Raw genomic sequence first — 27,905 nt, forward strand, 5'->3', positions numbered from 1 at the left:
GCCGTCCAGTCAAAGGAGAAATCGAAGGGGCCGCCCAATCAAAGGAGAAATCGAAGGGGCCGTCCAATCAAAGGAGAAATCGAAGGGGCCGTCCACTCAAAGGAGAAATCGAGGGGTCGTCCAATCAAAGGAGAAATCGAGGGGTCATCCAATCAAAGGAGAAATCGAGGGGTCATCCAATCAAAGGAGAAATTGAGAGATCATCCAATCAAAGGAGAAATCGAGGGGTCATCCAATCAAAGGAGAAATTGAAACCTCAGCCAACAGGGTTTTCTGAATCAATGGTTCTTTCTTTCGAACTTGTCAACCCAATAGTTATTAGCACTTGTAAAATGCCATGAACTATTAATATTAACAGAACCAATTCTATAGACATTTATTTTCCATGGGGTCTGAGGAAAAAGATGTTGTTCTTCATTTTGGCATTTTAATAACAGGGTAAGATGGGTATTTCCAAAAAGCAATTTTGAGAAACCTTCTAATTCAAGGAGTCCCTGGGTGGCAAAAATATTTCACTGCTAACCGAAAGGCCAGAGTTCAAGTCCACACGCAGGCACTCTGTAGAAAGGCCTGGAAGCTGCATCAGAAGAATCTGCCAGCGAAGCCCTAGGGAGCACACCCCACCTGCAGACACATGGGGTCAGCAGCAGTCCCCACCGCCTGGACGGGAACTTAGCTGTTCGTTCATTTGTTTTGGTTTTATTCTAATTACAATTCCCTAATTCTCCACACCTAAAGGTCTCTGAGGGCATAATGCCTAAGGCATTTGACTGCTAACCAGAGGGAAGGAAGGTTGGGCAATCTACTTCCACAGTGATACCACCTTGGAAACCCAAGGAAGGGTCACTATGAGTCAGGATCAACTCGACAGCGGTGAGTTTGGTTTTGTTTTTTGGTTTTAAAGGTTTCACAATAGTATTTACTAACCCATTTTATTCTATCTAGTAGGGTTTTCACAGGAGCAAGTAACACCACACCTGGAAATGTACCAATTCCAAAGTGTGTGTGCTTATGGATGGCTGACAGGCCACATTTAATTCACTTCAGCAAAGACGTGTGAGATGTCTTGTTTCAGGCAATTGACATCTAATGCAGCTGTGACCGGGCCTGTGCATGAGGGCATATCACAGACATATCACTCATCTATCCTCTGCACTGTGCAAGTTTTACCTGGAGAATATAGGAAAACATGGTTTTGGCTCCAGGGAGATCTCAAAACCCAAATGTGATATAAATACAGGACATGTGAGACTTTCCCATAAGAGCTCCTTAGTATCAAGACTCAGTCGAGTGGGGGGTCAGAGTAATTTTCTGTGCGCTTCTGACTTCTCTCAAGGAGCTCTGGTGGTGTGGTGCCTAAGGCAGTCTACTTCTGTAGAGACAGTGCCTCAGAAACCCAAGGAGGGGTCACTATGAGTCGAAACTTACTGTACCCAGTGAGTTTGGTTTTTTTGTTTGTTTGTTTGTTTTTTGTGGCAGGGCTCCAGGAGAATCGATGGAGGTGCACGGGAATGCTAAGTGGCCCCCAGCACTTCTCACCCAGGCTGATGACCCAATGAAACCTCAGGCCAGCCTAGGGTTCCAGGCTGGGAAATAGACTCCCCACTCCTGATGGGAGAAACTGCGAGGTCCCTGTGCAAACAGCAAGGATGCAGGGAGGAGAGGGGGAACTGTGGATGTTTGTAGTCTGCCACAGGCACTTCTGTTGGGGATTGTGAGTTCATGCATTTATTCAGTCAGTGCTTAGTGAACTGGGTAGGGCTTACTGCACAGGTGTGAGTAAGACACGTTCCCTGGAGAGAGGTCGGTAAACAAAAACCAAACTCATTGCCAACGTGACTCACAGCAGCCCCCGCTGGATTTCCAAGGTGGTAAATCTTTACAAAAGTAGATTGCCCAGTCTTTCTTCTGTGGAGTGGCTGGTGGATTTGAACTGCGAGCCTTGTGGTTAGCAGTCAAATGCCTTAAGCACTACACCACCCTGTCACAGCCACCTGGAGAAGCTCAGGCTCCACTAGTGGAGGAAGAGAAGCTATGTGCAAGGGAGCGCGGCTGTCTCAGGAGTGGCAGGGGCAGAGGACCCAATAAGCAAGGTAAGCATGGGCCTACCTGTGCTTACTTACTAACCTACAGTGAACAGCTGCACATGCTGTGCTAAAAACCTTGTGAAACTGTTCACTATAGATTACTGCATAAGCATAAGTAAGCCCATGCTTATGCTGCTTACCGGGAACCCCACGCCTATCAGGGATTGTGAATTTGAAGAGGCTTTGATTCTGTGGGAAGGTGCTGTGGGGCTGGGTGACACAGATGCCAGGCATACCTAGAAAGAGAATCTTGAATGTGTTGAAAAATGTGTAAATGTCACAACAGACTAGCAAGTAAGCACAAGGAAGTCCGTGCTTACCCTGCTTACTGGGTAATCCAACACTGAGCAGCCACCCAGACCAGCTACTGTCAGCCAACAGCCCCCACTGAGCCTGCCAAAAGTGGCAGAACCACATCCTAACCCTCAGCTGACCCCAGAGCCATGAGCCCAGCCAAGTCCAAAAGACCTGCCCGGATAATGCATGGTGTCAACAAAACGAAATGCTCGTTCTGAGCCACCAGTACTGGGGTGCTTTCTTACACAGCAGTACTTGAAAACTGCCTGGTCATTCCTTGCACCCTTGCTTTAAGTAGTATCAAATGCACCAATTTTCCTTTCAAGGGTTGCTTTGTAACCCATGAATAATGGAATGTTTGTTAAGAAGAGTGGTAAACCGTAAACCTCTAGCAATGTCTTCAGTTGCTCACTGTCAGAACACGGGAACCCACAGGTTTTGTCTCCCTGAGCAATGTAGACCATCTGGGCTGCTTCAGAACACAGAAGAGGGCTTAAAGGTCACTGCTGGAAGGAAACATGGTGAGAAATCTAAAATCCACAGCAGTCTGTCAGGTTAGTCAATGCTCATTTCCATGAAGTGAGATGAACGTGGACCCAAATGAAACCAAATACAAGGCTGTCAAGTTCTCCTTGCTTTTACAGATGAATTAAGAGGGGTAAAAGGATCACACGGCCCTGGACCACTGGCCTAAATTAAGGTGTGGTGGTGGCAAACCCCATGCCTTACAGTGTTAAAGAATCCTGTCTCAGAGATGAGTCTTCAATTATGCTTCAGAAGGGACACTTACTGGCAGCTGCCCAACAAAGGCCAAGACAAACACAGGAGAAACAATCCAAACCATAAAACCAAACTCACTGCCATGGAGTCGGGTCCGACTCATAGCGACCCCTCCTTGGGTTTACAAGGTGGTATCACTACAGAAGTAGATTGCCCAGTCTTCCTTCTGAGGAGTGGCTGGTGGGTTTGACCTGCCAGCCTTCTGGTCAGCAGTCAAGTGCCTTAGGCACTATGCCACCAGAGCTCCTGAAATAGTCCAAGACTCCTGCAATGTGGGTCTCCAGGGCAGGGCTCTTGCTGCCCATGGACTAGACAGGAACCTTAGGGCTGGGTGATCTATCTGGAGCTCGGGGGCCCTCAATTCCTGGGGCCGTGCCTGTGCAGTCATTGGCATCCCCTGCAGCCAGGTCTGGAAAGCCCACCACCACGTGCAAAGGCCTCAGGGACGGGAGGATACTCATCTCACCAGTGGGGCCCAAAAGGAGAAAAAAAGGCAGAGAATGCAAAAGAATTTCCAAATGACTTCAAACAAAATGAGAAGGAGCAAGTAACTAGTCTAAGGTGCCCTTTTTATTAAGGGCCTCACAGCAACAGATGACACCACAAAAGAGCTTCTAGTGCTCTCTGACCTGGACCTACTGGGAACGGCCCACTGGGATCCACTAACTGACACCCAGAGCTGCCACCGGGTTAGTGAAGGTGAGGAGCAGAGTCTGACACTGGGTGTTCAAAGGCTGACACGGTCAAATGTGAACTCCTCCCGGAGCAAAGACGATCCTCCAGGGACCGGTGGGTTATTAACAGATGTGGAAGTGGATGTAATATTGACGGTCACCCAGACTGGGAGAAATCCTAAGACAGAGAACCAGTCTGGGAATCTGGCATTCAATGCCTGGAAGCACTGTGGAATACTCAACGCCTGAAAAAATCTTACCAAGGTGATGATGCAGAAGGATAAAATATCTTTAATTGCTCTAAATAGTAAACACCGTCCTCAGGGATCATGAGGTTATGAAGAAGCAAAAAGGCCAAACATATAGACATTGTGCTATAATTAAAGCTGTTAAACACGCATCTATGAAAATTATAGTGTCGCTGTTCGCACTGTTGAGTCAGTTCTGACTCATAGCGACCTCACGTGACAGAGAACTGCCCCAGAGCGTTTTTCACAGGGAGCAGACTGCCAGGCCTTTTCTCCTGGGAAGCCACTGGGTGGCTGACCTTACCATTAGCGGCCGAGCGCTTAACCACTGTGCAGCCAGGGCTCCTTGAACCTAGAGTCAATCTGCTTTATTCAACAAGGCTGTCCCTCAGACTTCTCAGTAAATGCCCACTGGTGTGGGTGGATCTGGGTGTTCCTGGAATACAGCTGCACGCTCCAGGGCTCAGGCCTCTCTCTGCATGCAGTCCCCCCTCCTCGGCTGCCCCTGCTGTCTCCCCGCCCCTCTCTCCTCCCCTGTGCTTTCTGAGGTTGTCTGCTGGGCTGCAAACCTGTTACTACACTGTGCTGTTAGGATCACCACCGCACCCTCATGTTCCCACTTTCCTCCTCGTTTACAGATGCGTGGCTGCCACCTGCCTCCCTCGTCCTCCTTCACCAATAGCGCTTTCTCTTCTGCTAACCCGCCTTCACTCTGCTCTCTGAAGTCCTCTCTGACTTTGGTTTATGCCTGTCTCTCAGCCAGCTGATAACAGCTTTCACTAGGGTGTATCTAGAAATCAGCACTGAAGACACACACCTTCCTGTGGACTATGGCTACTTTAGGACAAGTGTGTATTGCATTGCCATGCCTACTGGACCTCTATTCCCAATGATTGATCAATAAGATCTGGAATGACATGAATGTACTATTTATCCAAGAAGTGTTCTATTGGGTCATCATGGGACAGGTGAGCACTGGATTATTTAAAAGGAGAGTGACACAGAGCACAACTCTTCCTCTTCCTCTTCCTCTCCTTTAGCCTGGGAAGGGTAACTGAGGGAATAAAATCCCCCACCACTCAAAGCAGGAAGGTCAGCTCTATCAACAGAAGTGGGGTGTCTCTTTACACAGAAAATGTCTCACTTGTATTAATGATGTCCTTAGGGGAAAATGGGTGAATTGTATCAACATTGGTGGGTATCTGAAAAGAGCGTTGTGTTAGTTAAATGTACATAAGGCACCATGCTGGGAAGAGTACCTAACGTTTCAAAGGTAAAAAGAGTCAACGGGCAAAGCAGAAGCAAAGCTCCAAGGAGCCCAGGGGTAAGACATGAACCAAAACACTGCGCAATGTGGAGGCGTCACCAACCACAGCCAGGTGCTAGACACAGGAGCAGACGCCTGGAATGTTACTGGAAATCCCTGTACTAAAATATTAGAGGACAGGGTCAGCATTCTAGGTTCCACCAGAAATCAAAGAGCGGGAAAACATCAGGAAGAGTTGAGCTCAAATGCAGCTCTTTGCTCAGATCTAGTTAAGACGTGAGCCCTTCACGAGGAGACCTCTCAGTCCCCAACTTCCCAGAGGATTCACCTCCCTCGCTCTTGGGCTCTCATTTCCTTACAGAAATGCCATCAGAAAATTAGACAAGATCTTGTTAAAAGGAAACAAATGCATGAAGGCAATGGGAAAAAAGCCCTAAAAAAGGAAAGCTTGAGGCAACAAGAGGAGTGGTTTTGTCTGAACAAAAGAACAGAGCAATGAAGTTTCTAGATTACTCTGGTTCACATTTCCTCTCTGTGACTTCAGCATGATTAATCTGTAATATGCAGCTTCTTGTACTTATTCTTGGACCCGTTCGTGAGCTGTTTGTGCAGGGAATAGGTGCAGTTTAATATCAGCCCAAGCCAATGTGATTAGGAAGACCACCGGCAAACTTCTCAGGCCTAATGTGTTTGGAGCATTTGCTCTTTTGGTTTGTTGGCATCACTGCTCCCATCATTAGCGTAGTTATCTGAGAGCTGACTATTCAAACTGATATGTCAGTAGCTGTTTTCATCACTCAGACGTGAAAGCGGGTTCAGGTGTCTGATACAGGCTACACATAAAGGAGAAAGTGGCACTGGCAGGAAGGTGAATATGAAGTTTGCCGGGAGGAGAAGGTGGGGGTGGCTGACAACATGCCCATCATGGAGCTTGTGGTCAGGATGATGGGGAACATAGTGGGAGCAAGATCGGGGTACAGGAAAGCTACAAAAAGTGAAAACCCAACACACTGCCATCAAGTCGATTCCAGCTCACAGCATCCCAGGTGTTTGAGTAGACTTGTCTCATAGAGTTTTCTTGGCTGTAACCTGTACGGAAGCACATCTCCTGGTCTTTCTTCCATGGCCCCACTGGGTAGGTCCCAACTGCCAACCGTTAGATTTGTAGTTGAGTGTAAAGCATTTGCAACCACCCAGGGACCTCAGAAAAGTGTAAAGGATGAGTGAGAAAGGAAAGCGGGGGTGAGCAAAGACACCAGAAGCCAGAGGCAATTCAAGAGTTGGGTGGGAAGCTAAGAAGACACCAACAAACTGAAGAGGAAAGTCATCATGAGAGCTTCTGGGTTCAGGAGAAACTGATGCGTGCTTTCTCCGCAACTGGAGACTTCTCTTTTTTTGGTAGGAGGCAAGAAGCACTAAGTACAAAAATGTCAAAACTAATAAAAATGATTGTTAAGTTTATCTGGGTCACAGAACCTTTCTGGTTTAAAGTTGAGATTTTAATGATGTATTTTAAAACTGAAAAAAAATGGGATTTTACCTATGAAATGATGATTTTTATTTCCATGAGCACATTTCCTCACTACCGTCTTAATAACACAGCGTACTTGGCTTCTCTCCCATAAGTATCAACAGCTAATAATTAGTTATTAAGGGAGCTCTAGTAGCATAGTGGCTAAGGCACTTGACTGCTAACCAGAAGGCTGGTGGTTCAAACCCACCAGCCACTCCTCGGAAGGAAGGTGGGGCAATCTACTTCCGTAGTGATACCGCCTCGGAAACCCAAGGAGGGATCACTATGAGTCGGGTCTGACTCGACGGCACATAACCACAACAACAAAAGCTCAAAAATCCCATTCAATCAGAGCACAAACATGGAATGCTGGATTTATTTGGAAGCCAAATAAAAAGAACAGTAGCAAAAAGGAATTAATTCACCCATTTAGACAAGCCCTTTATTTTTTTAAATTGTTATTTTCTCAAATATATACATTCTCTTTGAAAATCTAGCTGCAGAAACTTTCTTGAAATTGGAGAGATGTGTGCAGATACCCAGTCCCTCCACCATTATTCACAGTCTGATAGCATAGTGCCTAAGGCATGTGACTGTGAACTAGAAGGCTGGCGGTTCAAACCCACCAGCCACTCCTCGGAAGGAAGGTTGGGCAAATCTACTTCTGTACTGATACCGCCTTAGAAACCCAAGGAGGGATCACTATGAGTCGGGTTTGACTTGACAGCAGTGAGATGGATGGACGGACATGCATCTCCTTCCCACGCCAGCCCCAGAAACTCCAAGCACAAACTAAACAATTGCTATCATAAGGAGCTCTGGTGGTGTAGTGGATAAGGCATTTGGCTTGGCTGCTAGCCAGAAGGTCAACAGTTCAAACCCACCAAGTGCTCCATGGATGGATGATGGGGTGGTCTACTTCTGTAAAGATTTACAGCCTCAGAAACCCAATGGAGGTCACTATGAGTCGGAATCGACTCGATGGCAGTGAGTCTGGTTTTGTTTTTGGTATCACAGCTCTGACAGCTTAGCTGGCAGATCAGCAACCACTGCCATCCACACAGCCTTCTATGCATGCTACATTAACAAAGGCAAACCACAAAGGCTTACCACCCTATTGTCTTTAGATTTCCAGTTATGTGAGCAAACATGAGCTGGCAGCGGCACTCTGTCAGCGCTTGGGTTACGCGCCTGGCTCCTTTGTTCCCTGCTGACATTTATGGCTCCCACACAACATGTCAAGTGTGAGGGACACAATGGATTTGTGGCCCATCTTTCACAGTGCTTTTTGCAACTGAGGTCAGCAGATGTGCACCCTGTTTTTAAGCTACATATGCAAAATTATCTTAAAGCCAAGGAAAGCACACTCTTGGTGTTTTATCTCCACCAAGAAAGTAGTGAGCTCCCCTCTGCTACAGGAGGGGCCTTGGTTAAACTGCAGGTCAGTCATATCTGTATGCTACAGCTTTCCTCTGGTTTCATGGAAAGAAAGGTATCACAAGAGTACTTCATCCTGTCTTTGAATAAAATATAGCAGTGAGGTCTTGGGTAGGGCCAACAGTTAAAAGCTTGGCTACCAACTAAAAGGTTGGTGGTCCAAACCCTTCTGAAAGGTCGTGGCCGTGGAAACCCTGTGGGGCAGTTCTGCTCTGCACACCCAGGGGCACTGTGAGCTGGAACTGACTTGATGGCAACTGGTTTGGCTGCTGTTATAGAAAATTAAGTTTAATAAATTAAAAAGCCTGTCGATTATTCCCACTACCTAAAAAAGTTAATTTTAAATATTCACTATATTTTTATTCTCCAGGTTAAATATATCTGTACAACAATGTATGCCTCTAATAAAAGCTGTCTCCATTTTGTTGACTTTAACCAAAAACTCTATAGCTGTCGAGTTGATCCCAGTTGATAGTAACCCTATAGGACAGAATAGAACTGCCCCATAAGGCTCCCAAGGCTATAATCTTTATGGGATTTCCAAGGCTGTAATCTTTACAGATAAATCCTTTGGAGCTCTGGTGGCACAGTGCTTAAGGCATTTGACTGCTAACCAGAAAACTGGCAGTTCACACCCACCAGCCACTCAGTGGAAAGAAGACTGTGCAATCTACTTATGCAAAGATTTACTGTCTTGGAAACCCAATGGGGATTGCTATGAGTCAGTATCAATTCGAAGGCAGTGGTTTAATCTTTACAGAAGCAGACTGCCATAACTTTCTCTTGCGGAGCAGTTGGGGGGTTCGAACCACCAACCTTCAAGCAGCTATTATGCCAACAGCTATTAACGAAATCATCCTTCTCTGACACATGGTTTGGGAACCAGAGACACAAAACTACACCTTCCCAGATAAAACACATTTCGTTTTCTTAGCAAAGAGTGCAACCTCCATTCTTTCCATCCCTGAAGTCCTCATGGGGAGTATTTGATAATTACTAAAGAATTCGCCTATTACAATAAATATATTTATGTAAGTTAAAAGGAGCTCTGGTGATGCAGTGCCTAAGACATCTGACTGCTAACCAGAAGGTTGGTGGTTCAAACCCACCTGCTGTTCCACAAAAGGAAGATGGAGCAATCTACTTCTATAAAGATTTAAAACCTTGGAAACCCAGCGGGAGTCACTACGAGTTGGAATCAACTCAATGGCAGTGGGTGTTTTCTCGTTAAATTCAAAGCAAGAAGGTGTGACCCAAGCTGGGTTCTTGCCGGGTGGTCTGCACGCTTACCTATCAGAGTGTGGAAGACCGCAGCGATGGCGCCGGCCACCACCATGCACAGGACGGCTTTGGTCCTGTCACGTTTGCTGTTCACGAACACCAGGCCCACGTTTTTAAAGTCGCTCATGGGCCCTGTGAAGAACTTCATCAGGGAGTACGCCAGCCCGTAGCTGGCCAGCATTTCAACTGCATCTTCCTTTACAGCAGCAATACCGCGGTTCAAGGCCTGTGGCAGGGAAAGACGACACACAGCATTAGAAACGTCATGCAATCTCATGGGAATTGCACTTCTAAAATAAAACTCAGCAGATACTGTTTCTATAGAAACTCTAAGCAGCTTAGGAGGGAAATCTCACTGGAACGTGATAAAAGGTTTTTGGTTTCCATTTTCATCCATATTAGCTTCTGCACAGATAACTGTGTGTTGGGGTTAAAGTAAAAGTTAAAAAAAAAAAAAAGCAAGTATTTTATGTTAACATCAGAAGGTAATTCTAGTGTTCTGGTTTAAAATTGATTGAAAAATGCTAAGATGTTACATTTTATTTATGGGTTGGATCTACACAATGGTAGCAGGCATTCCAGAAAGGAGTGTCCAGTGGGGTGGGTAATGGCTTCTTTTCTCTTTAGAAAATTGTGTGTGTATGTGTGTGTGTGTGTGTCCATCCATACGCATGCATACATATCCTTAAATACCGTGTGTGTGGTATGTGTTTATTCATTGTATAAGAGTCCATTCTAGGTTATGAGAAAGGTATCCAAGGAATTTAAACCAAAAACCTGTGAACTGGGTACCAGAGGATACTGTTTACCCAATTCTGCCTGCAGTTTAAACTTGAAATCGACTTCTGAGCTCTGTGCAGACAAATATAAAAAAGAAACCTTAACACCAAACACAATGCTTTCAGATAATGCTCGCTTCAGGAAGCCATGGGCACGGACTTCCTTATGACTTTAATTATCCTTCTCAAGACTTGCTGAGGCCTAGGAAGCCATCCAGATGGCATTACCAAACTATCTCACCTACTCGACTGACAAATTGCCTCCGAAATGGTTAACATGGAGGTCCCTGTCGACCTGCATTAACAAAATGTCGCCCACCACCTCTGACGTCGGGCAACAAGCAACTGCTTGACCAGGAGGGTGAGATTTCTGCACCGCCTGGGCTGTCACGGACTCACACTACAGAAACACAATCACGCTAATGAAAGCCACGCTCGGGGCTGCTACCTGAATGGAGAGCAGAAGCAATGAGTGAAATGCATTCTCCTCTCTATTGCTTAGTGCTCTTACTCTACAGCCCTATGATTTACAGCCCATCGCCAGAGTCCGACCTTGCTAGGACTGGCGAAAACGCATTTGAATAGCAGCAGTGCAGTGACCCAATGAGTGCCTGAAAGAGAAAAGTGCACTGAATCAAAGGCACTATCCATGGTAGGATACATTAGCTCAGGTAAGACCAAGGCACCTGGGTGGTGCAAATGCTTAACACACTCAGCTGCTAACCCAAAGGCTGAATGTTTGAGTCCACCCAGAGGCACTTTGGAAGAAAGGCCTGGTGATCTATGTCTGAAAATTCAGCCGCTGGAAACCCTAAGGAGCTCTGGTGGCACAGTGGGTAAGGCATTTGGCTGCTAATGAGAAAGTCAGTAGTTCAGGGCCTCTGCTGCTCATGGGATGAAGACGAGGCAATCTACTTCTGTAAAGATTTACAGCCATGGAAAGCCTATGGGGTCACGAGGAGTCAGAACTGACTCGATGGCAGTGGGTCTCTTTTTTCTGTTTTTTTTTAGGGGGGCGGGAGAACCCCAAGGAGCACAGCTCAACTCTGGTACACTCGAAGCTGCCATCAGTTGGTGTCAACTCAACAGCAACTAGTTAAGAAAAAACTAAATGCCCCCAATGATAACTGTCAGATGCCACTGACTGTAAAGTGTGTCCAGATTTCAAAGATGCTAAAATATGTGTGTGTGTGTGTGTGTGTGGGTGCCTATGAAATGGTGTAGATCATTTTACACATAAAATGAGCCTTTGTTTCAGCGGGTGGTCTTCTGGCACCTAACTGTAACAGTGCCGGCAGTCCTGGCACTAGCCTAGGTAGAATTCACCAGCAAAACCCCAGGGGCTTCACCTTCTAATCCTCTGCTGGGATGTTTTATTCCTTTTACTCGAGAAACAACAGCTAATACATGAAAACTTAAAGACATGAAAATATATTCAAACTAATACATGAAAACCAACATTCTACACCAAGCCCTGTTAGAAAAAATACATCGATGAGAAAACACCAGTGTGAAAATGCTTTTAGAACAATCTGGAATGAACATGTAGGATAGCTGGAGGAATTCAGCATCACTCTCCTGACAAAGCTGCTATTACATATGCTAGATTCTGAGAACTGTTTCCAATTATATCTCACATTCTCTCTCTTTTTTTTTTTCACTAACAACTTAAAAACTTCCTTCTTAGCTTCACAGAGTGCACACTGCCTTAGCAATGGGTTTTCCGTTACTCAAACTGACCTTAACACCCTAAAACAAAGCAGCTCCTCTGCTCCACAGGTGAACCCAGTCAGAGGGCTCCTGCTAGGTGTCCAACCCCAACCCCTGATCATAGTGACACAGCGGATGCTGGTGCCCTTCCCCAGGTTCCCTGACTGAGCAGTGCCCATCTTCCTCTGGACAACCTCCCCGTAGTGCTGGGCTGGTCAGTCACTCCTCTGTCCCCCCAGCAGCACACAGCCAGTTGGTGACTGATCCAGGGATGGGAGCACATCTCCATGCCTCCACCCCATGGCTCCCCATGGGATCAGGGGAGGCCCCCAGTCTCCAGTGGAAACCAGCTGTTTCTACTCCCTTCCCTCTGCCTTGTCTCCTCTCTTCTGAGAGCACTCACTCGGTAAATCACTTGCACAAGAATCTCCAATTCGGTTCTGTTTCTAGAAAACCCAACTTATGACAACATCTGATTACAATTTCTCTCAGACACTGTGAAAAGTGTATGGCTTGTTCTTTGTCTTTCCCTTTCTTGCCCAAACTTATGACTGTTGACTGTTTACTGGTTCCAGTAGCTAATATATGTTGACTTAAAAATAAAGCATGTAACTGAACTAAAGTAGGATGAGGCTGTCTCTGGGTCTTACTGACGAAACTTTATTATCTGCTAACAAGACATCAGCTTTGGCTGGTTCCCGATTTAGTCTTAAACCCAGAGCTGAGGTGGGTGAAAGAAGGAAGGGCACATTTACCTCAGCAATGATGGGAACCTGAGGAAAGAGCCCAGGTTTTAGAGTGAGGCCCACTTTGGCTGAAATGTTAAGTGTTCAGGGGCCTAGGCCAAGGTACTTAACTCTCTCTGAAATAACGTAACCTATCAAGCGTTAGTGGCTAACCAAAAGGTGGGCAGCTTGAACTCTCCAGTGGCTCCATGGGAGAAAGATGAGGCAGTCTGCTTCTGTAAAGATTCACATCCTTGGAAACTCTATGGGGAGTTCTACTCTGTCCTATAGAGTCACTATGAGTTGGAGTTGACTTGATGGCAGCGGGTTTTCTGGATCCTAGACTGAGTATAAGCAGTACACACACCATCAAACATGACTGGCACAGAGAAGGCCCCTGAGAATAAGGATTTTTGTCTGTTTTCTTTACCAATGTATACCTATCACCTCGGTACAAAGTAAACACTCAAATATTTGTTAAATCACTTAATGTTAATTGAACCTTAATGTTCACAATAATTTTTATAACCTTTTTATAAAATATCACATTTTGGTTGTAAGATGCTATTTCTTGCTTGTTGGGCTCTGACGCACAACAGGCACCCTCTGACTCACTTTGCCTGTTGGGCAGAGGATTTGCTTTGTGTTAGGGTGTTAGGGTCTTAGATCAGCTTTGGTAAAAGAGAACATTCCTTTCTAAGGCATCGTGGCAGAGCACGTGCTCCATAAAGCTAAGAGGGAAGTTTTTAAGTTGTCACTGGAAAAAAAGGAAAAATTTGAGATATAATTGGTAACAGTTTTCAGACAGTAGCTTATATAACACAAACGTAGCAATGATTGTGAGGACGGCACAGGACCAGGCAGTGTTTGGTTCTGTTGTACGTGGGGTCACTGTCAGTTGGAACGGACAGCGTGTAACAATACCACTGCTTGTAAGATCTATCATTGCTTTAATGTTTTCAATGACTAACCACATCAAAAGCACACGTTGACTGAAAACCATATACTGATTTCAGAAATGGTAAAATGCAAGGCAAAAAGAGCTCAGGAAGTGAAGACATGTGACCTACTGATGTTATTATCACCTTATTCCATTTGTCACAAGTATTTTTCCCAGTTTGTAGCTTCTTAATCTCATGATTCTCTCTTAATTTCATGACATTGGAAACATGTTATTATGTCGCCCATCGTTCATTTTTTGGAGCATTTCTGTTGTTCTGGACTTTGCCACTTTACCCAATCAGAGATGAAGTAATTTTGTTTATGGTTTGATTACACACTTAGGCTTTTTAATTATCCAGGAATGTAAGATGAAGATTAATTTTCACCAAGTAGTTTATTTCTTGAAAACCATTTATTGAATGAATCATCCATTGTCTTGTGATGTTTTCTGATCATTCATTAAGTTCTCACATGCCCTTCAGTAACCTACTGTTAAGGGGCACTGGTGGTGTAGTAGTTGAGTGCTTGACTGCTAACTGAAAGGTCTGGGGTTCAAACCCACCAGCTGCTCCATGGGAGAAATATATGACAGTCTGCTTCTGTAAACATTACTGCCTTGGAAACCCTGTGGGGCAGTTCTGAGTCATTATGAGTTGGAATAGATTCAACAGCAACAGAGTTTGGGGTTGGAACATGCGTTTGGTTCCTCTATCTCTCTCAATTTGCTCACCCTGTTTTTCTTCATAGCATGTTCAGTACCTGACAGTAGACTAATGATTAGTCTGTCTTATTGTCTGTAGGATGTAAGCATCAGGGGCCAGAGAACTTTGTCTGGTTCACAGTCCCATCCCCAGACCTAAAATATGGTAGGAGATCACATGGTAAAGATTAGTAAGTATTTGAAAGAATAAAGTAAAATGTACACACATAATATAAACAGTTATTGTGGTAAGAACTGAAGAAAAGAAACATACTAACAAGATAGAGGTTCCTTGGAGGACCTGACTTTAGATTACACAAGGCCACCTGCTACAGAAGGGACATTAGAGCTGAGACCCAAAGAGTAAGAATGCACCCCCCTGTGGGAAGAGCTGGAGGAGGGCAAAGGCCTGCAGGAGAGCATAGTGTTTGGAAGGAAGAAAGGGGAGGCCCTAAGACAGGTAGAGAGGGGTGGAAGGTGAGCTGAGGCAATCCGGAGCACCGAGTTCTGCTCTGAGTGCAGTGGGAAACCATTAAAAGGTGTAAGCAGAGGTGTGATGGAGGCGCATCCTAGTTTCACAGCTGCAGAGGGAAGGGCAGAAGCAGGAAGCCCAGAGGTTAGTGGGCATCCAGGTGAGAGATGTTAGGTTGGGCCAGGGTGCAGCAGGAGACATGGAGAGAAGTGGATTGATTCAAGAGTTTTTTGGAGGTAAAAGAAATGGGTTTGGTGATGGACTACAAGATGGGAGTCAGGAAAAATGAGAAGGCAAGGATGAAGCTGAAGTTTTTGGCTGGAGTCACTGGGAAAAAAGTGGAGCTACTTACTGAGAAAGATGGGGCAATCTACTTCTGTAGTGACACTGCCTCGGAAACCCAGGGAGGGGTCGCTATGAGTCGGGTCTGACTCGACGGCACATAACAACAACAACATTTACTGAGCTGGGAAGGCTGGTAAAGGGAAGGTTTGGGAGGAAAAAGGGCACCATTTTAGACACTGGGTTTAAGCTGCCTATTAGAATTCTGAGTAGAGAAGTAAGATAGCTGGTATGTGGGGAGATAAAACCAAAAACCAAAAACCAAAAACCAAACTCACTGCTGCCGAGGCGGATGCGACTCATAGTGACACCTCCTTGGGTTTCTGAGGCAGTATCACTACAGAAGTTGGGTTACTGCCCAACCTTCCTTCCACGGAGTGGCTGGTGGGTTTGAACCACCAGCCTTCTGGTTAGCAGTCAAATGCCATAGGCACTACACCACCATGAGTATATAGAAGGTATTTAAAGCCAGGGAACTGAACAAGATGATCTACGGGATACAGGCAGAAAAAACAAGTGCCCTGCAGCAGAATGAAACCCAGAGGGCCAGGGCTCTGCAGCATTGGAACTATGTAATATAATAACTATGCTGTCATGTTAGTGGCCACTGAGGCAGCCCCAAACACATGGCAGCACTATGTATAATAGGACTAAGCACTCCAGAACAGAAGCATCATAGCAACATGAAGACAGGTACAGAGATTGCACTGGCCAGGAACTGAACTTGGGTTTCCTGTGTGGAAGGCAAGAATTTTTCCAGTGAAATTCAACCCACACCTGTGGTTTCCAGCCAAACAAAAGACAGGCATATGAGTTGAACATTTACCTCAGGTAGATACTCTCCTTGGAGAGAACAATCATGGGAGAAAGAAGGGCTGCTTATGCACAGGGAGACAGCTCAGGGGGCAGGAGTGCATGGAGGGATAGACACTGGGAAGAGATAACTATGGGGAGGAGGTTGGAGGGGAGCTGTTGCATTGTGATAAACTGTGGTCAATGTCATGAGACAAAATGTATGTGAACTGCTGTATGGAAAGTGAATTTGCTCTGTAAATCTTCACCCAAATCACAATTAAGGGAAAAAAAAAAAAAAAAAGAATTCTTCTAGTGAACCATCATTATCCCTAGTGACGCTACCAAACCCACTAGCACTGAGTTGATTCCAACTCATAGTGACTCTGCAGAACAGAGTACAACTGCCCATAGGGTATTCAAGGCTGTAAATCTTTACAGAAGCAGACTGCCTCATCTTTCTCCTGCAGAGTGGCTAGTGGGTTCGAATCACCAACTTTTTGGTTAGTGGCCAAATGCCTTAACCACTGTGGCACTAGAGCTTCCAATTAACTATAGTTTGGCATTAATTAGCTAACTAGTGTTCTTCTGGAAGCATCTCTCTAAAACATGGTCAAATCTCTAGCCAACACCCGGAAGAATGGTTGCTGTGGTTGGAGTTGCTGTGGTCTTAAAACTCAGCTAAAAATTGTCAGGGAAGTAAGTCTTCCACATGAATAAGACATTAAATCATAATTCTGACCCACGACATTCTTAAGTATAGAGGTAACAGTATGTTTGCAAACATTCAGGTGCCTCCCAAAGTAAAGACACTTTATTCCAACAACTGTAAATACGAAGCTGCTTCATCATCCCTGCTGGTTCTGGTCCTGGATGACACGGCACGAGGCCTCTCCTCACACCTCAGATCAGTGTTCTCTATGCAGATGGCATTCACCATGTGGAATGTTGGACTGAAAGACACACCTGGGTCCAGAAGGTGTCGTACAGCCATGGGTGCTGCCTCAGCACCTCCCACATTCACGGTGTTTGCTGTCTGCTTTGTTTCTCACCCCAAATCCTGCCAGGTTTTGTATGCCGTCCTCACCAGAAGGCATTCTCTGTGTCCCACAGGAAGGAGTCCCAGGCGGTGACTCCTTGCTGAGCACGGGCTTGGGGCAGAGGCAGCACAGCCTCTCTCCCGCCTGGAAACCAGTGACATGCTCGTGTGTGTACAGTACAAAAACTACCACTGAGCCCCAAGCACGGCCACACTAAGAGAGTGGCCCACCAATCTGATTGTCTGAGCTCAGAACATGCCCCTGCCCTTTACTGTCTACCGTTCCTAAATGGAATTCACCAATCAGCAGGCTATTTGGGCTCCTGCAGACTTGGCTTTGCTTGAATGAGTGCACATAGGCCTCCCACCCTGAAACCGGAGGATCTTCAAGGTCTTTTCATCCCTCACCTCCACGCATTTCTTGGCCCCATCCATCAGCCTTCCTCAGCCACTGTTGAACCTGTGCAGCTCTGCCCAGGCTACCGTCAGGCCTCGGGTCAGGTCACTAAAGATCCTTCTATCCCATGCTCCTCTGCAACCCTCAACACTACGGTCAGATCATGAAAACCCAACACGGGTGCGCTCCTGCCCAAAGGCCTTGGGTGACTACCCACTGCCCTCAGGATAAAAGTCACAACCCTGAGAGTGGTACACAAGGCCCTTCAGGAGGCACTATGCGCTCCATAGAGATCATTCTTTGGGTCTGTAATGGTGCATGGCACTGGCCAGTTGGCATTCAGTAAGTATTAGTGGAAGGAGTGAGTAGCCACAAAGGCCGTCAATGCACTGCCCTCCCTCTGCTCTCTGGTCTCACCTCTCTGCACCTCCCCTTGTATTCTGTGTTCCTCTAGATCTAGACAAGGTACAGTTTCCTGGAACTACCAAGTGGTCTCTCACCTAAGGGCTTCTGTACACGCCCTTTCTTCCTCGGGACCCACCTTTACCCCATCCTATCCCATTCACCTTGTGAACTCAATCTGAGTGGAAATCATACCTTCTGGGAGCCCTTCCTCCAGGCCTGCCTCCCCTCTGCCCTGTAACACCCTGCACTGACCCATCACTGCCTTCCTCAGATGAAATGTAGCAGCCTGCAGCCTTAACTGCCTGTCTGTTAACCCCTTGAAACAGAGGTTAGACTTACTTGTCACAGGGTTTCCTACATCTGCTTAGCAAGATGCCTGGCACACAGCTGAAGCCAGGGACAAATGAATGACTTCACTGCAATACACAACTTATGTCTGATCATTCATAAAATCCACCAACTGGGGCCTTAGTTTTCTGGGTTTATTTAAACCCATTTTTGGTAGAATCTAAGTACTTAAAATAGGGAAAGAGAGTGTCACTTTGTCACTAGACAGGTGGGGACTTCCACTGATACTTCTACTGTGCTGCACTGGATACCTTGTAGTGATTGGACTGTTACTGTGGATACATGGACATAAACAGAACTCAATGCTGAGTCACCTAATTAGCCTCTCGCATATAAAGCTTAAGCAAAGATTTTTTTTCCAACTCCACTGTTTTCTCTTCCTTTGGATGCCAACGTTGATATAGGACAAATTGTTCCCCTTCAGCACCCTGTTATAGAAGTCAGCTGATGTAAGAAGGAAAAAGTCAACAGCTTGGATTAGAAGGATAAGAGGGCTTCTCTGACCAGACCCTGGAGAGGCTGAGAGACATCTGCTAAGAACTAAGGGTGCCACCGACACTTAACCAGGGTGGCAATCTCCCGATTCTGAAAGGTGGATGCTGGGAAGGGCAACAAGGCATTCAGGAGCGAGGGCCCTCATTCCTGAATGAGGAAGGACAAAGGCTGCCAGCCTCTGACCTCCTAATGGACATGCACAGCCACATGGCTGAAAACCATCATGCTGCTCCTATGGACAAAGGAGTTTCCAATTCATCCACGAAAAGCTACCAAGCTAAAAATTGGGATTGTACCCCCAAATAGCAAGAGATTATGTGATATGAAATGCTGGGAGTCCTATTAGTTTCCTTTCACTAAGATGACTACTTCCTCCACTTGCCTCACCTTGGGTTAGATAAGGCAACGGAACATGAGGGCTAAGCACTAATCTTCTCCTGCAAGGAAACAGCCCAGACTGTTACCTAATCCCTTGATAAAAGGCAAGGCCTCTGCCTACAGCTCCGCAGGCCCGGGCCACTGATGACACAGAGCAAACAGACCACCGTAGCAGGTGAGATAGAATGTAACCACCATTCTCAAATCCAAGGTCCCCAGAACGTTTCCAGCTGTGGAGATGTGGCGAGTACCTGGGGAAGCACGGCCACCCACAGGAACAGCTTCCTGAAGGGACATGTGTGATTCCCACGCTCAGATCTCAGTCCCCTCCAGGAGTCTGGGTTCCTGTAATTTTCCACTGTTATTGTTCTGTGTGTCTGTGTTTGAAAAAGTGGCTTGGGTTAAATCGGCTCATTTGCCTTCCCGGTAGTTTTCCAGCCCTGCTTTATTTTCTTAAGGATCTATACCGCTCTAAATGAGACACCCTCGCTCTGTTTAGCTGGAGCGCTGGCCAAGAAACGGACACCCACACACGAGGTTGTGGTTGCAAGGGGGCAGCAAGAAAATGAAGCATGACCTCTGCAGTGGTCAGGCCACGGCTCGGCACACTGCTGTCCATTCTCAGCGCCTCCCGAAAACGCCGAGGCAGCACTGGGTGAGTCCAAGAGGCGCCGCCCATTTTTCTGTCACTGCCAGTACCTGGAGAGGAGTTTCTATAAAGAACAGGGGTGGACTACGCAACAGTGCAGTGGGTCTAGCTGACTCAGCTTTCTCCTGAAGGCTTCTTCAGCATTTCAAGGGAAATGAAAAGCATTTTACTTTATGACTTCCTAATTCAGAAACGTGTCCATTCCTTAAAGGATACATTTTAGGGTCAAAGGACCCTCCTCATATCCACCCGATCTTCCACTGAAATAGGATGCTTATTAACCTGTCCAAATTGAACTGTCAAGATGGCGGGAGATCCGACAAAGAAATATTGCTCTGACAATTCCAGTGTGCTTTAAAAACCAATGCTTCTGATCCTTTAAGAAATCACTTATGAGACCAAATGGCCAACAACTGGTTTAAAATAAAGATGAGAATGTAAGGGTGCAGGGAAATGATTAATGGAAACAGAACAACCAGAACAGAAATAATGACCACGTTCACACATGGTGAACAATGTGACCAATGTCACCGAACAATCTGTGTAGAAATTGAATGGGAACTGAAACTTCTGTGTAAACCTTCACCAGCAATACAATAAAGTATTATTAAAACAAAAAAACCCAAAACTTCACGGGCCACTGGAGTCTTCACACATTCCTCACCTTGATGGCAGCCTTGGCTCTACTATCACTGAAGTTCCCACATTCTCTACTAAATTGCTTATATTTATAAAGACTTACGATCCCCAAATGACAGAAGTTTCTTGGTTAATATCCCACAAATATGCCCATTTGATTTCAGACGTGAGTTTAAAATAACTTCCTAATTGTTAAAAAAAACACTCCGTAAAGAACAGTCTAGGATAACAAGTTAACTCTGGGAGCCTGGGAGTCGCTTCACTAGCCCTCTCTCCACACAACCCTCTGCTTCATGATGTTTTTCTCTTGACTAGTCCAGAGTCTTAACCTCAGCTATGGATCTCTGAGCAGCTCAGCTGCCCCATTCCTTCTTCTGACTCGACTGCACCATTCAGACATGGTGTCTGTTGTCTTCCACCAACATTCAGAAATGCAGGAACGAATGGAGAAGTCAATGCCCACTGCCATTTGGACGTTACAAAATCTACTGACCACAATGACGACAATGAAAATATTCTAGGAGCTAACATTTCTTGGTAATAAGCCCTGGTGGCATAGTGGGTAAGTCACCTGACTGCTAACCAGAAGGTCAGTGGTTCAAACCCACAAGCTGCTCCGTGAGAAGGAAGATGAGGCAATCTACTTGCATAAAGATTTATAGTCTTGGAAACCCAATGGGGGTCACTACGAGTCAGAATCGACTTGATAACAGGGGATCACCTCCTGAGTGTTTGCTCTGTGAAAGACACAACTCTAAGCTCATCACTTCTCCTGACAACTCTCTGAGGGAGATAGTTATTTCCCAGCTTTCCAGTGAGGAAACTGGTGTGTGAAGAGGCTAAGTCACTCATGCAAGGTTATCTTGACTTGGGAGAAGACTCCAAACAGCTTGACCTCAGAGCTTATGGCCCCACCCATCACTCTATTAAACTGGAACCAAACCCTCCCTTCACTTTGAAACAGGCACTGTAGCTGGTGCCAACTGCTGGCCTCGGGCAATTTATTTTAATGGAAGAAGACTGGTTGGTCAGATGAAAGAGAACGTCTGGTTGAAGACTCTTTTTACAAGAAGCTCTAAAGACGATGAAAGTGAAGACAAGACGCTTTTGTAATAGTCATGTTAGCAAGCACCACCATGTGGACATGGAGAATGAATGGCGTGACATCACATATCTGAGCCATGCCGAGAAAGTGAGGATAAATGAAATCGTGTTGACATGTTCTACAATCAGCCCTAAAAAGCACAGTGAAAAGTACGAAACCTACGAATGTGGCACCAGGTGGGATGTCCTGCAAAGCGCAGGCACCTGTCCCATCACCAACGTGGTGGGGATCTGAGAAGCTCCTCACCGTGGCCTTCCAAAGAGGCACAAGAGTATTTACGAGTTCCTTGTAAACAGAGGCGCATGTATCCTCCCATGTATTTAATATGCTCAAAGCTTTTATTCGCTTCTCAGCTGTTGAAGCATCATTTATTTCTGCATGGGGTTCAGCTGTGACTAACCATTGGTATTTCGGTGACTAGCACACAACAGGTTTTGTGAAAGATTTCTAAGGGTCTGAGGCCTCTAATCTGACTGTTTATAGGAATGTGAGTTGAGAAGGAGTTAAAATGAGTCAGTCCATTCAGCCCATGATAAACCTTCCTGAGTCCAGTTTGTAAGGATTCAGTAATATGGCCTATGACTAAAAGGGCAACACAGAAACCCTGCAGCACAAAATAACAGCTACAGCAATGGGCTCGAACATAGCAACAACTAGGAGGATGAGCGTGTTTCACTCTGTTGTACACAGGGTCGCTGTGAGTTAGACCCAACTCAACGGGACCTAACAACAACAACAGTGTTTTACACAGACACAGACACACACACATGTATACACACAGAGACATGCACATGTACACACATGCAAACACAAGAGACAGGAGTCCCACCAACGTTCAAATGGATAATATTCAATCAGAACAAAGCTGTCTTCCACGTCTGCTCCGCTGTGTGCACCCACAAATGCTGTTCTGAGGTAAAAATATTGACCTGGTTTATGGTATTCTAGGTTAAGGAAAACCATCTCGTTGAACTAAGTTGTTCATAACACAACACAGGACAAAACAAAGGTTACCACTGTGGGGCAGGAAAATGAGGACAAGTCAAATGGTGCCATGAGTTGAAGTTGGGATTTAAGAATTACATATGTGCCTCCAAAGACTTTTCCAAAAGAGTAAAAAGAGAACCTACAGATTGGGAAAAAAAATATTCAGCAATGACATATCTGACAAGGAACTTATCTTTAAAATTTATAGACAACTCCAACACCTCAACAACAAAAACACTGACAAGCCAATTAAAAAATGGGCAGAAGACATGAACAGACACTTTACCAAAGAGGATATTCAGGCAGCCAGCAAACACATGAAGAAATGCTCACCATCATTAGCCATCAGAGAAATGGAAATCTAAACAACGAGATACCATGTCACCTCGGCACGAGTGGCAAAGCTCAACAAGGCAGAAAATGACAAATGCTGACGAGGATGTGGGGAGATTGGGACTCTCATCCACTCACTGCTGGTGGGACTGTCAAAGGGTACAACCACGGTGGAAAGCATTACGGCAACTCCTTAAAAAGCTGGAATTAGAAATCCCATTTGATCCAGCAATCTCATTACTAGGTGTATATTCTAAAGAAGTGAGAGCCAGGACAAGAACAGATATATGCACACCAAGTTCATTGCAGCACTATTTACAATAGCAGAAAGATGTAAACAACTTAGGTGTCCATCAACAGAAGAATGGATAACCAAACTATGGTACATACACACAATGGAGTACTATGCAACACTTAAGAATAATGTAGAATCTGCAAAACGCTGTGTAACGTGGATGAGCTTGGAGGACATTATGCTGAGTGAAATAAGTCAATCACAGAAGGACAAATATAGTATTAGTTCATTACTGTAAAAAGTCAAGGAAAGGTTTATATATGAAGGAACTTTGTTGGTTATCAGGGGTGGGTGGGGAGAGGGAACACTGCAAAAAAAAAAAAAGCACTAACCCATGTCACTTTAGTTTTGTGTATTTTGTTGTACATCATTATATTTCAATAAAATGTATTAAAAGAAAAAAGCTAGAGGTGAGATTGATACTGCCACAAATCAAAACACCTGGCACTACTGGGAAAAAAAATTACAAACCCTGGATGGACTGTGGCTTTACGGCGATACTATTATGCCTACTGTTTTTCTCCCAGAAAAGCAATATGAACAATAAGCTATAACACAATGCAGGTAAAACTAAAGTGCTCTGAAAATCTCTAGACTGATGAGAGAAAACCAAGTACACTTTGATCCGTCTTCCTATTTCACACAGACAGTCCATGAGCCCATGAGCACATGCTGGGCTGTGTTCCGTGAGTCCAGGCCCACTGTGACTCGGGCCGTCTGCCTGTGAAAATCGATTTGCTTCCTCCCATAGGCAAGGGGATCCAGGGGACCCAGTGAAAGCAGACACCTGTATCCTTGCCCTCTGAGCCCTGGAAGGGTGCTGCTCATACAGAAAGCATGTCTGTTGACAGAACAGTAACTCACTGAAGACACAATTAGGTGGCAGTAACAACCTCACACACACAGCACTGCAAACTCTTGACCGCATGTTCACATACTATCTCACGAGTTTCAGCTAAGCGCACTCCAACACCAGGGTAGATGAGGCTACTGGAGGCTCACTGAGATTCTCGGACTTGCTCAAGGTTACCTGGCAACATGGGGTGCAGCTCAAACCAGACGCCAGTTAGAGTTCTCTCCTCTTCCATGCAGCGCTTGGCAAGATATTGCACGGGCGGGGGCGGATGAATACCTCTCCATCATCAAATAACAAAGCAGACAAAGGAATGTGCATGTGCCCACATGTAAATGTTTTATTACATTTCCAGACATTTAGAAAGTATTAAAATAACTACTACAGGAAGTCATGATTATTGTGTGATGGTTACAGAGTCTGGAGATTGCAGTGCCCTTCTAAAAACATGTACTAAATTAAACTTCCTTGGAGGCTAGTCCCATTAAAGGAGGAAAGGGTAGCCTCACGGCACCTCAGGATGCTGCTGTTCTTGTGCAGTGTGGGCCTGGTCAGCCTCTAGCCCACAGTCTAGGCAAAGAAACCCTACAGCGCAAACTGCTTGGTACAGCTTCCACGAGATGCCAAAACAAGGTTGCTCTTCTCTATCTTCTAGTTCTCTCTTAGGTAAAATGGGTGAGTAAGTGCCTGGAAAGGGGCATCTGCTGAAGTTAGGACATCCCCAATCAAAGGCCTAATTTCTTCCAAACAGTGGGGCCTTAATTCCGGTACCATCTGAGCCCATCACAGTCCACTGGTCACATCCAGAGCTCTTTTGGTGGTTCCAGGATGTCACATTAAATTATGTAGTGAGCTTGGAGTTATTCTTTAGTTTCTGTTCATCTTTCTGACAGTTGAAGGTTAATGTAAGCCTCCTGGTACAAAATGAGGGCAGACAGTGAAGCTCGCAAAACATACCCACAGCCCAAAGAGCATTACTGAAACCCTCGCAATTCCTGTCACATGAAGCTCTGACTGATGAAGATCAAGGAGTACAACCTTCAGTATAAGTTACATCTCAACACACAGACAACAAAAATCCTCACTACCGGGCCAATAAGCAACATCAAGACAAACAGAGAAAAGACTGAAGTCATCAAGGACTTCATTTTACTGGGATCCACAATCAACACCCATGGAAGCTGTCGGGTTAGTTCTGACTCACAGCGACCCTGTGCACAACAGAGTGAAACACTGCCCGGTCCTGCACCATCCTCCCGATGCCTGCTGTGCTTGAGCCCCTCCCTGCAGCCACTGGGGCAGTCCACCTCATGCAGCTCCCCCTTGTCACTGACCCACTACTGGAATCCTGGCAGCAGCACTCAAGAAAACAAATGACGGACTGCATTAGACAAATGTACTGCAAACACCTCATAGTGCTGAAGAGCAGGACTAAGGGGTGCCTGACCCAAGCCATAGTATTTTCAACCACCTCACATCCATGCAAAAGCTGGGAGACCAAAGAAGAACTGATGCCCTTGAAGCAGGTATTGGTAGAATACATTGAATACACCCTGAACTGCCAGAAGAACAAGCAAACCTGTCCTGGAAGAAGCACAGTGAGAAGGCTCCTGAGAAGGGAGCACGGTGAGACTTCATCTCACGTGGACATGCTATCAGGGGATGACATCATGCTTGGTCTAAAGGGTCAGCAAGAAGGGGGAGACACAGAAATGATTGTGAGCATGGCACAGGACCAGGACTGGTAGTCTCATTCTATTGAACACAGGGTTGCTATGGGTCGGAACCAACTTGACGGCACCTAATAACAATTCATGTGAGATTTCCACTCGGAGTAGAGCTTCCAAAGCAAAAGGACTACTGTGTAGTAGAACTACTACATCTTGCCAGTTGACAGTTACAATTTTAAAGCATAATTTAAAATGTGTGTTAAAAGAAAAACAACTCTTTTGATCTCCTCATAAAACTCCTTCCAAAAAACCATACTCACCGCCATTATGTTGTTTCTGACTCATAGTGACACCCACTGGGTTGGTAAGGCTGTAAATCTTTATGAATTTACAGAATGACTTTTTTGCAGAGTGACTGGTGGGTTCAAACCACCAAACTTTTGGTTAGCAGCCAAATGACTTAACCATGATACCACCAGAACCTCTATAAAATACCTTTGTATTTCTTATTTAAAAGTAACTTCTGACCAGGAAAGAAAGAAAAGCTTATTTTGTTTCTGAAGGTACAATCTCTCTTTCTCTCTTTTTTTCAAGGACTACAATAATCTTTTTCTCTAATCAATTAATTAACTAATTTATTTTTCAGTGTTCCCTCCTCTCCCCTCCTACCCCTGGTAACCAAACAAAGAAAGTTTTCTTCCATATATAAACCTTTCCTTGACTTTTAACAATAATGAACTAATACAGTATTTGTCCTTCTGTAACTGACTTATTTCACTCAGCATAATGTCCTCCAAGTTCATCCATATCATGTGCTGTTTTGAAGATTCGACATTATCCTTTAGTGCTGCAGAGTATTCCATTGTGTCTCTTTTTAGAATGTAGTTTTGATTCCATTATAAAAAAGACAAAATTATAAACTTGGAATAAATTCAACAAGAAATATAGGTACTAAATGAACAAAACCACAGAGTTTCACTGAAGTCCGTAAAACAAGGCCTGAATAAGTGGAGAAGCAAACTCGATGAGAAGACTCAATATCATAAATACACCAGAGACCTTTCTGAATTTATCCATCACTTAATGGAGATTCAATCATAATTCTAGGGATTCAGGGTTACTCTCAGACCTTGGCAAAATGGTTTTACACTTTCATATGGAAGAAGAAACAAGATAACTTTGACAAAGAAGACTGGTGAGGGGGCACTTGCCTTCCTAGATACTAAAACTGACTAGTGGCCTAGTGCCTAAGGCATTTGACTGCTAACCAGAAGCCTGGTGGTTCAAACCCACCAGCCACTCCTCAGAAGGAAGGTTGGGCAATCTACTTCCGTAGTGATACCACCTCGGAAACCCAAGGAGGGATCGCTATGAGTCAGATCTGACTCGATGGCAATGGGTTTGGTTTTTGGTTTAGGAGAGGTAGAGTTAAGGAATGAAACAACAAAAACCTTTTACCGTCAAACTGATTCTGACCAACGGCAAGTCTACAGGACAGGGTAGAACTGCCCCATAGAGTTCCCAAGGCTATAAATCTTTCCAGAATCAGAACACCGCATTTTCTCCCGTGGAGTTACTGGTGGGTTCAAATCACTGACCCTTCACTTTAATCACTGCAGTTTAAAACGAGTACTTTAACTACTGCACCATCAGAGCTCCTAAATTCAGGAGTAGGAAGGGGAAAATAATTGACTTCTTCTTTACCGACATCTGTATTATTTTTTTACTTTTATAGTTTAAAGTGAAAAAAAACAACCACCAATGATCCTTCTCATTGCACACAAAATAAACAAAATGCCTAAGTCCCAGGGTGCAAAACCAGCTAAGCACCTCATTCTAACCCTCAGTCTTTGTGTTTCCTCATGGTGCCAACTCCCAGTCCCAGCTCAAATGCCAGTTGCAAATCTCCAAAATCTATCTGAAGTCTGGGCCTGGGGAAGCAGTCCCTCCACTCTGTTTAGCCCACCATCCCACTGCCACTTGGTTCATGCCCTTCATGACTGACTTCAGCCCTAAATCATGAATGTTCACAAAGAGGTACAACAACTGTAACACGGTCTGCTTGGAGCGTATGGGCAGCTAAGCCAGTCTGCGGAGTCGGAAAAGCCTCTTGGAGTCCTAAAAATGCCACAGGACAATTGATAATGCCCTTGTTAGAACTCTGTTGTTGTTGTTAAGGCCGTCGAGTCGTTTCCGACTCATAGCGACCCCATGCACAGCAGAACGAAACACTGCCCAATCCCGTGCCAGCCCCACAAGCCCTGCT

General features: G+C 45.3%; 1 protein-coding gene across 1 annotated transcript in view; it reads right to left on the minus strand.

The window, feature by feature from the left end:
• ANKH (ANKH inorganic pyrophosphate transport regulator) overlaps positions 1-27,905 on the minus strand; it is a 170,962-nt gene that overhangs the window by 58,939 nt on the left and 84,118 nt on the right. The window contains exon 2 of the mRNA XM_007954199.2: positions 9,594-9,810. Within this exon, the coding sequence (XP_007952390.1) occupies positions 9,594-9,810 (217 nt within the window). The remainder of the gene's footprint in view (positions 1-9,593; positions 9,811-27,905) is intronic.

This window comes from Orycteropus afer, unplaced genomic scaffold (genome assembly GCF_000298275.1).
Source record: "Orycteropus afer afer isolate SDZICR_OR568_19922 unplaced genomic scaffold, OryAfe1.0 scaffold00442, whole genome shotgun sequence".
Taxonomy (NCBI): domain Eukaryota; kingdom Metazoa; phylum Chordata; class Mammalia; order Tubulidentata; family Orycteropodidae; genus Orycteropus; species Orycteropus afer.